This window comes from Taudactylus pleione, unplaced genomic scaffold (genome assembly GCF_031769625.1).
Source record: "Taudactylus pleione unplaced genomic scaffold, aTauple2 ptg000080l, whole genome shotgun sequence".
Taxonomy (NCBI): Eukaryota; Metazoa; Chordata; class Amphibia; order Anura; family Myobatrachidae; genus Taudactylus; species Taudactylus pleione.
The window spans coordinates 9,714,444-9,728,809 of record NW_028284482.1 but is presented as its reverse complement, the minus strand read 5'-3'; the positions used below and the strand labels follow the sequence as shown (position 1 = coordinate 9,728,809).

Below are 14,366 nucleotides of genomic sequence, written 5' to 3'. Positions count from 1 at the left end.
CAGGTCCCCTCCTCTGTAGAATCAGTACTGATGCTCAGTAGCATGGACCCATCATTAAATGGGAGACAGGGGTTCTTTAACTGACAGACAAGGCTGCCAACTGTCTGAGTGATCACCTGTCAAAAACACCACTATTTTATAGCGGGATATCAGGTGGTTTTCTGGCTGTTTGCCAAAAAGCTGCTTGAAAAATCGGGATGGTAATGTGTACTCTGATGTTTTGTAAAATTCTAGTTTTGTTACAGTTTGTTCCTTAGTAAATCATGCGGTTTCAAAACTGGCGATTAAAACAAAACAACCACCATTTCGTAAATCTAGCCCTTAGCGCCAGATTCAATTTGACGAGAAAAGCCGTAAATCGCGGAAAAGTTTCACCTATTGCCGCTTTTTGCCTGTTTGCGTCTTGTCTCCAAATTCAATTCCAGGATGTTTTCGCCTAAGCGGAAAGTCAACGCACTGAAACAGGCGGAAAAGTTTCTCCAATGAATGGCAGGCGTAAAATAGTGCAAAATCTCTATATTGCGGTGCAAATGTGGGGAAATGATACAGAACCCTTTGGACACCCCCCCAAAGGACAAATCAGCCAAAAAAAAAAAAACTCAGAACACAGCAAAAAAAAGTTGGAGGGACAGGGATGAAAACTAGCGAAATAGGTTTCTTGAGGGGCTGTATTGATGGGACAGGTGTTTTTAGGATTGCAGGTGCTTGCAGCATTTTACACCCATTTTCATGTACCCCAAATTTGACTCAACTATTTATTTTCACCAAAAAATACTGATTTCTATCATTCTTCACCACTATTACAAATATGCTTCTAGAAAGCATTTAACACAACTTAAGGACACAAAGTACATTTATTAGGGCTAATACACATTTCTAATGATTTCCAGTATCAGTGTGTCTTATTTTGGGGTACGGACTGATTCCCCCAATGTATTCAGTTCTTCCCGTCTGTTATGCATTCGCCTATTTGCATTTTCGCCTGTTCTGCAATTGAATAGGGTGAATCGCGGGGACGTGCATGCCGAGATTTCGCGTCCCAAACGTGCGAAACCGGCGGAAAGTACAACAGGCAAAACGTCACAGACTTTTTGCAGCTAATTGAATACCGGACATAGTGTTAATTCAGTGCATGTTCCAAAAACTGTGCAATGAAGCTTTATGTTTTCCCACTGACGATTAAATACACACACAGCACAGAAGAAATGTATGTATTGTTTGCTAATATCTATTGTTTTTCTATTGTATTTTTTTTATATATACAGGTTTATTGTAATTGCATCATCAAATTCCTATTAAATTCATATTTTTCAACAGCTAAGCAAGAAGTTTGGGAACATATTTAGCCTGCAGTACTTCTGGAATAAAATTGTTTTGCTCAATGGGTTTGAAGTCATGAAGGAAGCTCTGATCAACAGGTCTGAGGATATAGCAGATCGTCCCCGATTTCCTCTCTTTGAGAAAATAGGATATGTAGGTGAATCCAAAGGTATTTTTTCATTTTTAGTATTTTCATCCATTAGTATTTAGAATGGATAGTATGTTCTATTGTTTTAATTACATTTAGTGGCCTATTTAGCAAAAATATTTTTTCGTGGGTTACCTGCATATATTAAGTATCCTCCGAATATACCATGGAGGGACCGCAGGAAATTTTGGAGATATCTGCTGTGGTCCTTCCACTTTTGACAGCAACCGCAGCCCCATGGGTTTCTATGGGGGATGCAAAGCTATCAGATTTACCATACTCAGGAATGTGACGCATTCCAGAGCTTGGCTCTGATAGGATAATGCCGTCTCCAGAGGGAGTTATCCTATAGAAGCATATGGGCTCCCTCTCCATCGCCACCTAGTGCCGCATGTGCTGACTAACTGCTGCGCATGCGCAGTGTGTGCCAGGAATCTGAACCAGGAAGCAGTATACAGTAATAGCATTACGCTATCACTCTGCTTCCAGCTCTTCACCAGGACAGGCTCTTTTTGAAGTCTGTCTCCTGGCAAGAAATAGTTAGTAAATTTGCGTGAAAAAATAAATTTTCACTTTGTTAATTTAGGTGAATTTGTTTTTTATCACATTCGCATTAAAAATGAGGATTGTGATGAATATACCCTTAGTGTGGAAGAAAAGCACACTGGGCCAGATTCAGAGCCGGATGCTTGCTCTAAATCAGGGCGTTTTTTTTTTTTTTGTGTGTGGCCACCTGGCCGGTCGCTTAGCTGTGGGTGGCCACCCACAGCTATTGCGAGCGGCCAGGTGATGGTCATGATGGTCTCGACCATCGCGACCATTGGGGCTTGCGACGAGAGCCTTGTGGTAGGGTCTCGTTCCCGCAAGCCCCAGTGAGCTTTCGGCTCTATTAGAGCCGGAAGCTCACCCACTGACATCACTCGTAATGTCAGTGGGGCCGCCCCCAAATGGCAGGCGTTCCCTTTGGCCAGCCACCCCCCTCACCCTCCCTGCCCACCTTCAAACGGGGCAAGCTGTCAATCAAAATCGTCAGCTGCCCCGCTTTGGTGCGAGACCCGTAGTGACGGAGCGCCCGTCGCTAGCCGGGTCTCGCACATGCGCATGTCGGAGCCGGCTCCGGCATGCATATGCGCAGTGGCCAAACATCGACCCGCTTGCGAGCGGGTCTGAATGAGGCTCACATTTCCACAAAGTGCCAGTGTCAGAGTTGCCAATTTAGGAAAATGTATGTGTAAAAAAATGATCTTTGTCTGACCCCAAGAGTGGCAATTGTATACTGTACATTTCCTTAATCAATTATACCCATGATACCACTCTGCTGTTGAAGTTGGTACAAAGGAAGGCAATTGTGTAAAGTTATTGAGAAATTGAAATAACACATGAGATTATTACTTAATCTCTTGCCGGATATCCACAGTATTCTGCAGAACAACATGCCATATGTAGGATCAAGAGAAGTGATGTTCTCCAGAGTGAATGTTTAATGAAATAGCTTGTAAACAAAAAATAAGGGCAGTGATGTTTGCTTTTAGGTAAATGTGCTTAAGTTGATTTTATATATATTTCACATGTTCCATTAAGGCTTCTTAGACATGGTCTGAAATTTCACAAATCCTACTGAATTTCTGCCACTCAAACTAAAAAAAGCAATGAAATTCCAAACATTAAGGCTGATGCCTTAATGGACGTGTTCCTTGCGCAATACAGATATGGTATGCCATCAATGAGGGAATAAAGAACTAGCACAGTTGGGAGACCACACAGCAGTAGGGATTGGGGTAGATAGAGCAGCATGGAGGCGAAGATAGTGTACATGCATAGACAGAGTATGATAGTTTTAGAAATTAGGGAGCTGAATGTGTATTCTGAATGAGATGGATGTAAGGAGTGAGAAGGATGTTGGAACCCAGTGGGATTGTTGTGGTGAATGAATGGGAAGATTGTGGGCACTGAGTGGGATGTGTCTGCCACATAACTGCTCAGACCTCAGTTGCGTAGACTACATGTGTGTATTCCAATGAGCACACAATTCTGTGAATTAGCAGCTCCACCATTTTGTGAGTTACAGCAATCTCACTCTGTGAAAGTGCTGAATCTGCAGTTAACCACAGGGTGTGATTGCATACCATATCTGTATTACGCAAGGAACATGTCCTTAATGATCAGAATTTCATTGCATTTTTTAGTTTGAGTGGCAGAAATTCAGATGGTTTTGTGAAATTTCAGATAATGTCTAAGAAGCCTTAATGGGATATGTGTAACCAAAAGGTTTTCTGTCTATTGAATTTCATTGCTTTTTAATAATCTATTAACCATCAGGGATGGGAGCAGCAAACTAGGCCACCTGCAGGGGAGAAGGGCAACAAAATGTGCAGGTGGTGAAGGGGACAGTACACAGGAGGTGTTTCGGGGGGTGCAGAGGGAGAGGAGGCTGCAGGGGCAGGTTGCAGGCATGCGGGGTAGTGGCAGCAGTGGGACAGTGCACAGGGCCAGTAGTGGGGGTGCAGAACAGTGGTAGCAGTTGGCCAGTGCACAGGGGCAGCAGCGGGGGACAGAGGGGCTTACTGGCGCTGATGGTCCCAGCCCTGAACTGCTTCTTAAGGCCCCTACACACGGAACGATGTGCTCACGATGCAATATCATAAACAATTTCCCTTGAACTCTACACAGCACTCCAGGACACAATATGGTGCTTTGGGTCTGATTCAGAGCCGCTCGTAAGCGGCCGCTCGTTCGTTCCTACCAATGTTCGCACAACTGCGCATGCGTACGGATTTTTAATACGCATGCGCGAACCAGTCAGTGCGGCTGAAAATCGTGTGCTCGCTAAATAGCGAATGCCTGCTATTTTGAGTGACAGAATGAGGCGTTTGTGGGTGGTAACAGGGGAAGGTGCTTGAAAACGGGGAGTGGAGATCCGAACGCAGGCGTGCTTAAAGGTCAAAACGGGTGTTTTAAGGGTGTGCATAATTAACAAAGCAGCGTCATTGACCACGTCACTTGGTTGTTTTATAGTCAGAACTGCTCGCATGATTGTGGTAGGAAAAACCAACCACAAGAATAGCGAGCAGTTCAGTAGCCTTTCGATGTACTTGATTAATCTAATAAATAGCGGACATGATGTATGATGCGAGCGGCCAGGGGGCATTTTTTTCAAAATTACGTTCCCATGTTTTGTTCGCTCGTTCAGACATAGAGGCGTGAACAGACCGCAAAGAGCGAATGGTTCATTTAAATAGCCAGCCCCTTTTTCTGAACGAGCGAGCGCAAATAGCGTCCGGCTCTGAATCAGGCCCTTAATCAGCACATTTTGACATAAGAACTATCATGTAAGATCCAAAGATAGCTGACTGCATGCACGGATCAGTGAGATCTGTGATGCAGGCATCTGTGTAAAAAAAATGGTGTGTGTCCCCCCTCCCTAAGGCACAACCAGCACCAGGCTTTTCAGAGCCAGTCCTGGTTGTCAAAATACAGGTGAGAAAAGATGTAGGGCCCCCCTGTATTTAGCACAACCAGCACTAGGCTCACCTGAGCTCGTCCTGGTTTTGGAAATACAGGGGAGAAAATGTGTAGGAGTTCCCTGTATTAACCAAAACCAGCACTGGACCCTTTCTAGCGGGGGAGTAATGCCATAGCCAGGGGAACTCTTTCACTGGGTCCCCCGGCCAAAGCATTACCCCTGATCGCTAGTCAACCCAGGCTGGGGATTCCTGAGGATGTGGCAATAAATAATAAAGGGATCCCCCTCTCCAGGGCACCCCAGGCCTAGGCTGATAGCCCGGGGCTATCCCTGGCAGCCCTGAAGCGGGGGATGCCGGGTTGATAGTGTATAGTGAAGTGCTAAAAAAGATGAAATAATATTGTCTTTTGCAGGAGAACTACAGATCCCAGTAAGCCTCCCCCGCATGCTGGCACTTAGACAACCACACGTACCAGCATGCAGATGCAGGGTTTTATGGGCCCACTGGTACCTGCTGTTCCACTGCAAAAGAAAAATGTAAAAAAAGACATTACACACACATCTTGACAGTACAAGTTTATTAACACATACATGCACACTCACTATCTCACATACTCACCTAGTATCCCTGCATGCATCAAAACAACAGATGCCCACATAGATCAGTGCGATCTGTGCGGCAAGCACCTGTGATAAAAGACACATGCATGGACGGATCGGAGATATCCGTCTGTGCATTTGTGTGAAGAAATGAATAAATGTATTAAAAAATAAATAAATGACGTGCCCCCCACCCCAAAGCTCAACCTGCCCCGGGCTTTGGAGACCCATTACTGGTTGTGATAATACAGGGGACAAATAACGTAGGGGTCCCCTGTATTTAGCACTACCAGCACCAGGCTTTTCTATGCCAGTCCTGGTTATCAAAATACAGGGGACAAATGATGTAAGGGTCCCCTGTATTTAGCACAACCAGCACTGGGCTCAGCTGAGCCGTTCCTGGTTTTCGAAATACAGGGGACAAAAAGCACAGGTGTCCCCTGTATTTGCCATAACCAGCACTGGACCCTTTCTAGCGGGGAGATAATGCCGCAGCCAGGGGAACCCTTTCACCGGGTCCCCTGGCATAAGCATTACCCCTAAATGATAGTCAGCCCAATAAAGGGGTACCCTTCTCTGGGGCATCCCAGGCCTAGGCTGATAGCCTGGAGCATTGGGTGCCGGGTTGATTGTCTTTTGCAGGTGAACCACAGATCCGATGGCACCTGTAGTCTACCTGTAAAGAAAATATTAAAATATAAACAATACATTTTAATATTTTAAAAGTTGCAACAGCCTTTAAGCTCTTTTATGGGGCTGCCGCCAGCCCAGGACTCCTGTCGTGTTTGCTTGGGCAGCTCCAACCCGCCGGGGCTTCCATCATCTTTGCCTGGCAGGGGCCAACCCACCAGGGCTTTCGTCATCTTGCCTGACAGGCGCCAACCCACCAGGGCTTCCATTGTCTTTGCCTGGCAAGGGCCAACCCACCAGGGCTTCTGGTGTCTTCACTTGGGAGGTGACAGACAAATAGCTCTTTTGCATGGCTGCCACCTCCCCAGGACTTCTGGTGTCCTCTTCTCCTAGTGGGTGGCAGCCTGTAAACTCTTTTTCATGGCCACCGCCCACTAGGACTCCCAGCGTTTTCTTTCTTTGGGAGCTCTTCACCTCTGCTCTCTCCCTGTTGGCGGACTGCCATGCTGCTGCCTCACACTGTCTTATATAAGCCAGCCAAGTGGGCGGGGCAATGACATCACGAGCCGTGATTTGCTCTCAACGGCCTTCTTTGAATTTCAAAAGGGACGCTTTAGTGAAATCCCGCTGCGGAGCCGTCATTCGGTAAGTACCGTCCTTAGAGGATGGTACTTAGTTTGCGGGTCTAGGTTTTTTTGCTTTGCCAAGACCCTATGGATACCTACTTTGGAACGAAGAGGACGCGATCTACGCATAGGAGCAGGTGAGTATGGGTTTTTTCAGGTACCTTATGGATATTCTACTGGAGAAGAGGACGCAAAATGGCTACAGGGATACATAGGTGCATATGTGAGATAGTGTGCAAATGTATGTTTTAATAAACTTTTACTTTCTACGGTATGTGTGTTCTGTGGTTTTATTAATATTGCTTTTGCTGTGGAACTACAGGGACCAGTGGGCCCGTAATGCCCCATGTGCTGGTACTTATGTTTCTCCAAGTACCAGCATGTAGGGGAGGCTTGCTGGGACCTGTAGTTCCACAGAAAAAGACAATATTTTTAACACTTTCAAATGCACTACACTACCAACCCAGCAACCACCGCTCCAGGGGTGCCGGGGATATCCCCTGGCTATCAGCCTAGGGTGCCCTGGAGGGGGGACCCCTTTATTAGGGGTTCCCCAGCTCCCAAGGGATCCCTGGCCTCTGCTGACTAGCGATTAGGGGTAATGCTTTGGCCAGGTGACCCAGTGAAACCCTATGCATTTTTTCCCCTGTATTTCCAGAACCAGGACCGGATCAGAGCCCAGTGCTGGTTGCGCTAAATACAGGGGACCCCTACATCATTTGTCCCCTGCATTTTGACGACCAGGACTGGTTCTGAATAGCCCGGTGCTGGTTGTGCTAAATACAGCGGACCCCTACATCGTTTGTCCCTTGTATTTAGCACAACCAGCACTGAGTCTCCAAACCCCGGTGCTGGTTACTCTTTTTTGGGGGAGGGAGACACGCCATTTAAAAAAAAATGTTTTAACAGTTTTTAATTTTTTTAAACAGCAGCACAGACTGGTCTCACTGATCCAGTCCGTGCATCTGTGTCTGACACACAGACGCATGTAGCATGGATCTCTCTGATCCGTGCGTGCATCTGTGTCATTAATATACAGATGTGTGTAGTACGGAACTCACTGATCCATGCTACATGCATCTTTGTCATGCATGTATGAAAGCAGGAGCCTACAGAAGAGGTAGGGTCTGGGCGTCCACTCCAGTCACTGTACCTATGTGCAGCGTAGCAGCGGCCAGGGGTTCAGCTGATCACCAAGTCTGCCTTAGGGTCAGTTCAGGGGGTTATGTTTCACTGCAACAGTGTTCCAGTGAGTATTTTTCCCACTATCCCTAATCCTAATCCCTAACCCTCCCTAACCCTCCACATAGTGCCTAACTCTGCCCCCCCCGCTGCCTAACCCTATTTTCTCCCCCTACCGTCTAACCCTAACCTCCCTCGCACACCCTAACCCTTTCAACCCAATTATGTGCAGTCAGGTGAGGCAGAGCATTTCCTGTCATATTTCAGTATACTCCAGAGCTTTGACTATAAAAATTATAAGAAAAATTTAATGAAAATATTATAAATATCTTCTTTGTATTATTCTAATCATTTTTGTAGTCACAACTCTGGACTGATAAGTGTATGGCAGGTGGGGCACTGCCTCCCCTGTCTACCTCTTTCACACATCCCTGATCAAAATACACCAAATTTCCAGCACACTATACTGCTGCACCTCGGCAGTGACATATCTATAATGGGTCCAGGGGGGCCCCGCACCACACACACTGCACCCATATTTTTTTTAAACTTACCTGTCCGAGGTCCCGTGTCGGGTGTCACTGCTGCTCAGAACACCGGAAAAATGGCTGCCGCGGCCATTTTCCAGTGCTCTGCGCATGCGCAGTAGACTCCGGGCACTAGAGTGTGCCTGGAGTCTATAGAATGCCGGAAAATGGCCGCCGCGGCCATTTTTTTCGGCGTTCTGCGCATGCTCAGTAGACTCCAGGCACACTCTAGTGCCAGGAGTCTGCTAATGCTCCGGTGGCTGGCCAGCCGCATCAGTCGGCTGCCAGCCACCAGGGAGAGAGGAGGGGGCACCGCACGAGGAGTGCACACGGGCCCCCTCCTCTCATAAAGTGCCCCTGGCCCTCCGGTTCATATATGTATGTGTAAATCTGGCTCTGATACTAGCCAGTGCCTCCCCAGCCATTTACCTCACCGCACGTCACTGCTTCAACCTAACCCTACCCTCGCCCACAGCCTAACCCTAACCCTCCTGGCAGTGCCTAATGCTAACTGCCAGCATTTCCAAACTGTCGAAATTGCACATGATGACAGTTCAGATGTCGACCTTGCGAACATGTTGTCATTCTGGGGATGTTGACAGTGTGAACCATGTCGACATTCTGATCGTGACATTGTGTTGTCGGCATTATGAATGTTGATATGGTTACTGTCAACCTACTGCCCTGATACCACTTATTCTAATTGCGAATGCACCATTGCCGCCAAGTTACAACTGTTTGGCTGCACGTGGACATCTGGCTGACTTACATGTTACTATGAATAGCCTGCACATTCGCAGATATGCATATACTGTATATGCCTTGGTCGCCCTTGGATGCATGCACAGCATACTTGCCTACTTTCCATTCTCCTCCCCAGGATAAGCCTGGGGAGGAGATGCAGCTGACTACTTTGGATACAGGACTGGGCACTTTACATCATAAGGCTGCTTCCCCATCGCTGCAAAGAGCAGGGAATCCCAAGTCTGTTGTGAGGGGGCGGGGCTAAAACAACACAAATTGCATCATTTAAGCCCTGCCCCCTCCATATGGACCAGCGATTGCTGTAATATCTCACTATCCTGCCCATTTCACTCTTCCGGGGATCTGGGGGACTACCCGAAAAATTGTGAGTCTCCCGCACCTTCTGGGAGAGTAGGTAAGTATGATGCACATTGTGAGGAATCAAACAAATGGCCATTGTGCATGCAAATGAATCAGGCACTGTGGACCTCATTCAGAGTCGGTCGTTAGGTCTGCTCTATCGTAAGGGAAAAGGGGCCGGATATGCAAATGAAGCGATCGCAAGATGCGTCGCTAAGATGGGCTCGCTAGCTGAACGAGCGAAGGTAAGAAGTGGCCATAAGACTAAAAACACGCTCCCTTTGCGATCGCAACACATGTCATCTCCGGGGATATAAGGATTAATCAAGACCATCGGGACCCATCGGAGCTGCTCACAGAGCTTAAGGCTGACCATACCCTCACTCAAGCACTACGATCTAGCCAGTGTAAAAACCACCCATGTCACGTGTACCATGACACTACTTTTTTAATTATGCACTCCCATTAAACTCCGTTTGCATAGTTAGGCACGCCTGCATTTGGATCTCCACTCCCCCGTTCACAAGCACCTTCCCCTGTTACCTCCCTCAAATGGCTCATTCTGTTACTCAAACTAACGACCGGGCTGTGTTCAAGGAGAGAGAAATTTCCGAACGCAACAGCTAGTTTGCGCACGCGCATTGAGAATCTTACGCATGCGCAGTTTAGTGAACATCGCTGCGTACGACCGAGCGGCCACTTACGACCGACTCTGAATGAGGTCCTGTGTCTCTTTAATCAACTGTTTAGGAGCTTAGGGCCTGATTCAGACCCACTCGCTAGATTCGCATGCCCACTATGTCTTGGCGTGTGATCGTGGTGTGTATATAAACACCCACCAGCCTGTCTTAAGATGCCCACTTTCCCTTAGTGATGCACATCTCCAGGAAGTGTATTCAACAATTGGTAACATCGAGTAACATCGAACCCATATGTAGCACTTGTGGCTGACCATACCCTACCGCAAGCACTGCGAGTGCTTCAGTGTGTAAATCAACCATGTGACGTCTATTATGATGCTGCATCTTAATTATGCACACCTTTGAAATGGTGTTAGGACGCAAAGACACGGCTGTGTTCGCACCACCGCACCCCCATTTGTTTCAACTAACCCCCGTCACCACCCACAAACGGCTCGTCCTGTCATTCATTTTAGCGAGGCGTCTGTATACAAGAGGCGATCGCATGGACTGGTTCGTGCACTGCAACTTATACGCATGTGCAGATTGCAAACATCGGGAGGCTACGAGCGAACACAGCCTAGCGAACGGGTCTGAATCAGGCCCCTAGTTCTAAAAATGACCTTTAAATAGTCAATGTCATAAGTTACATTTTATTGAAATTGAAAGTTTATTTAATTTTGTGACAAAAAGAAAGTCATTACGTGCTGTGAATGTATTTATTTATTAACAGCAATTTATATAGCACACACATCTTCAGAAGTGCTGTAAAGAGAATGGTTCAGTCATTCACATCAGGTCCTGCTGCTCATATGGACCTGTAAAATCAGAAAAATGAGAATCTTCTTAAAGCATAATAGGAAATAAATACTACAGTTCAACACAACATTTCTTCATAGCTACAACTCAATGACATTTGTAGCTCTGTCTGCCATCATCTTTATTTTTAATAGACTGATCTTAAATGAAAATGACTCCTGTATTATTCTTAGGGTTGGTGATTGTCAGATATGGAAATTCCTGGAGAGAGCAAAGAAGATTCACACTGTCAACGCTGAGAAACTTTGGGATGGGAAAGAAATCCCTGGAGGAGAGAGTGACAGAGGAAGCGCAGTGTCTGTGTTCTGTGTTCAAATCCCACAAAGGTCAGTCACAGACAGGGGCTGGCTGGCAACTTTTGGCCTGGGGGGCAAACACAAGTAAGTGGCCCGGTTTCTCCACCAGCGCATTGCAATGGAGAAAAGACACATGATAATAGCCTCTGTAAGTAAGCTGTGCCTAATGTGGGTGTGCTTTAAATAGTCAATGAAATATATGATACATTGTTATGTCAAAGAGCTATAAACAAATACAACGATCAGTCCCATCCCAAACCAGAAACTATTCTAGTGACCCCTACAAAATGCTCACAGCACTCTAGTGATGGATATACAATGCAGGAACTATTCTACTTACCATTATACAATACAGGTACCATTCCTGTGACCATTATACAATACAGGAATTATACTCGTGACGAATATACAATACAGGGATAATTCTTGTGACAGATATATAATAAAGGGACCATTCTCGTCTCTGATACGCATTATAGGGGCCAGTCTAGTGACTGGTATAGAATGCAGAGACCATTTTAGTGACTGATATATCATGCATGGACCATTCTAGTGACCAATATAGAATACAGGCACAATTTTAGTAACAGGTTATAATATAAGGGACCATTGCAGTGACTGGTATACAATACAGGGACAATTCTTGTGATTATGATCATTTATAAAAAGTATGGTTAATAAATTCCCATTCTATAAGTAAAAAATAAATAAAAACATACAAATGTATCATAATAATAATGTATTCTACTACTTGTTAGTGAACAATAAGCAAACATCCCAGGTAGAATATCTGCATTATGCTCATAGGCTATGAAGCTGCAGCACAAGTACTGTTTTCATTGATAAATTCAATGGCGACGGAACGGAAAATATCAATTTATTAAAATCCTCATATGAGAACTTATAGGCCACAGTCAAGTAAGAGTACAGCACATCTAACAATGGCTGCAGCAGCAAAAGTATGAAATGCATGTTTTTACTCATTCACTGACTTGAAATAGTTTAGCAAAAAATTGTAAATATAAGCAGCCTACCCAACATCCTGGAATTGGGTCTGGCTCTTTCACAGAGCTATGTCCTTTAATTAGTCGCACTGTCACACACATAGCCATACCGAGACATTTTTGCACTCTGAGGACGCTGTTAATTTCACCTTCCATATTTATTTTTGTAGCATAAGACAGGAGAGACTTTAGATGATTTGAACAGTGGGCCTGATTTAGACCCGGACGCTATTTGCGGCCGCTCGCTGGCTAAAAGGGGCCGGCTATTTAAATCATGTGCTCGCACTGCATCGCGTAAAGCCACCCACTAAGTAATAGCGAGCGGCCGCACTATACGCTCGCAATTGTATAAAGACGCCCCTTTGCCACTCACAACACACATCATCTCCCGCAGTTGTAGGTTTAATAGGGAACATCGAGAGCCATCGGAGCTGCTCGCAGCGCTTGTGGTAGCCTTTTCCCACCACAACATTGCGAGCAGTTCAGGCTAAAATACAACCCTGTCACATGTGTAATGACGCTACTTTGCTAATTATTAGGGGTGTGCACGGGCCACTTTTCGTGTTTTGTGTTTTGGTTTTGGATCTGGATCTTTCTTCGTGTTTTGGATCTGGATTGGTTTTGCCAAGACCACCCTTCCGTGTTTTGGGTTCTGGGTTTTGTGTTTTGGATCTGTATTTTTTTTAAAAAAAGCATAAAAACAGCTAAAATCACAGAATTTGTGGGTTTTTCTGCTCCTATGCTATTATTAACCTCAATAACCTTAATTTCCACTCATTTCCAGTCTATTCTGAACACCTCACACCTCACAATAGTGTTTTTATGTCCAAAAGGTTGCATCGAGGTAGCTGGATGACTATGCTAAGAGATACGAGTGGGCGGCACAAACACGTGGTCCATCTAGGAGTGGCACTGCAGTGGCAGACAAGATGGCAGTTTGAAAAACTAGGCCCCAAACTATACATAATGCAAAGAAAAAAAAGAGGTGCAAGATGGAATTGTCCTTGGGCCCTCCCACCCACCCTTATGTTGTATAAACAGGACATGCACACTTTAACAAACCAAACATTTCAGCGCCAGGGTCTGCCACACGACTGTGGCTGAAATGATTGGTTCGTTTGGGCCCCCACACAACAAGCTGGCAATTAATCTGTCTCTGCACAAACTGGCTCTACGGAGGCAAGATGTCGTCCTCATCCTCCTCATCCACCAATTCCTCACCCTCTTCAGTGTTGTGTACATCCTCATCCTCACAGAGTATTAATTCGTCCCCGCTGGAATCCACAACCACAGGTCCCTCTGTACGTTCTGGAGGCTGGTCTCCCTGGAAGAGTTGATAATTCATTTTATGAACATCATCTTCTCCACATTTTGTGGAAGCAACCTCCTACGCCTTTCGCTGACAAGGTTCCCGGCTGCACTAAACACTCTTTCGGAGTACACACTGGAGGGGGGGCAACTCAGGTAAAATAGAGCCAGTTTGTACAGGGACCTCCAAATTGCTTCTTTTTCCTGCCAGTACAGGTACGGACTGTCTGACATGCCTACTTGGATGCTGTCACCGATGTAATCCTTTAACAGACAGACGCACGCTTGTCGCTGCTGCTTTGAGGATGCAAGTGCGGCTACAGCCCACACAATTCACAAAGACAGAAAAAAGAAGAAGAATATTTTTATTGTTTGTGTAGCACACTTTGAGGGTGTCACCACCCTTTAACAGACAGACGCACGCTTGTCGCTGCTGCTTTGAGGATGCAAGTGCGGCTACATCGCACACAAGTCACAAACACATTAAAAAATAGTTTTTTATTTTTTGGAGCACTTTGAGAGTTACACCACCCTTTAACAGACAGACGCACGCTTGTCGCTGCTGCTTTGAGGATGCAAGTGTGGCTACAGCCCACACAATTCACAAAGACAGAAAAAAAAAGAACAATATTTTTATTGTTTGTGTAGCACACTTTGAG

The 14,366-nt window shown here is 45.8% G+C and overlaps 1 protein-coding gene across 1 annotated transcript in view; it reads left to right on the top strand.

Annotated features, from left to right (window-relative positions):
- Positions 1-14,366, top strand: part of LOC148532291 (cytochrome P450 2D15-like) — an 89,844-nt gene that overhangs the window by 40,719 nt on the left and 34,759 nt on the right. Inside the window, exons 2-3 of the mRNA XM_088468126.1 lie at positions 1,318-1,489; positions 11,273-11,425. Of these exons, the coding sequence (XP_088324252.1) occupies positions 1,318-1,489; positions 11,273-11,425 (325 nt within the window). The remainder of the gene's footprint in view (positions 1-1,317; positions 1,490-11,272; positions 11,426-14,366) is intronic.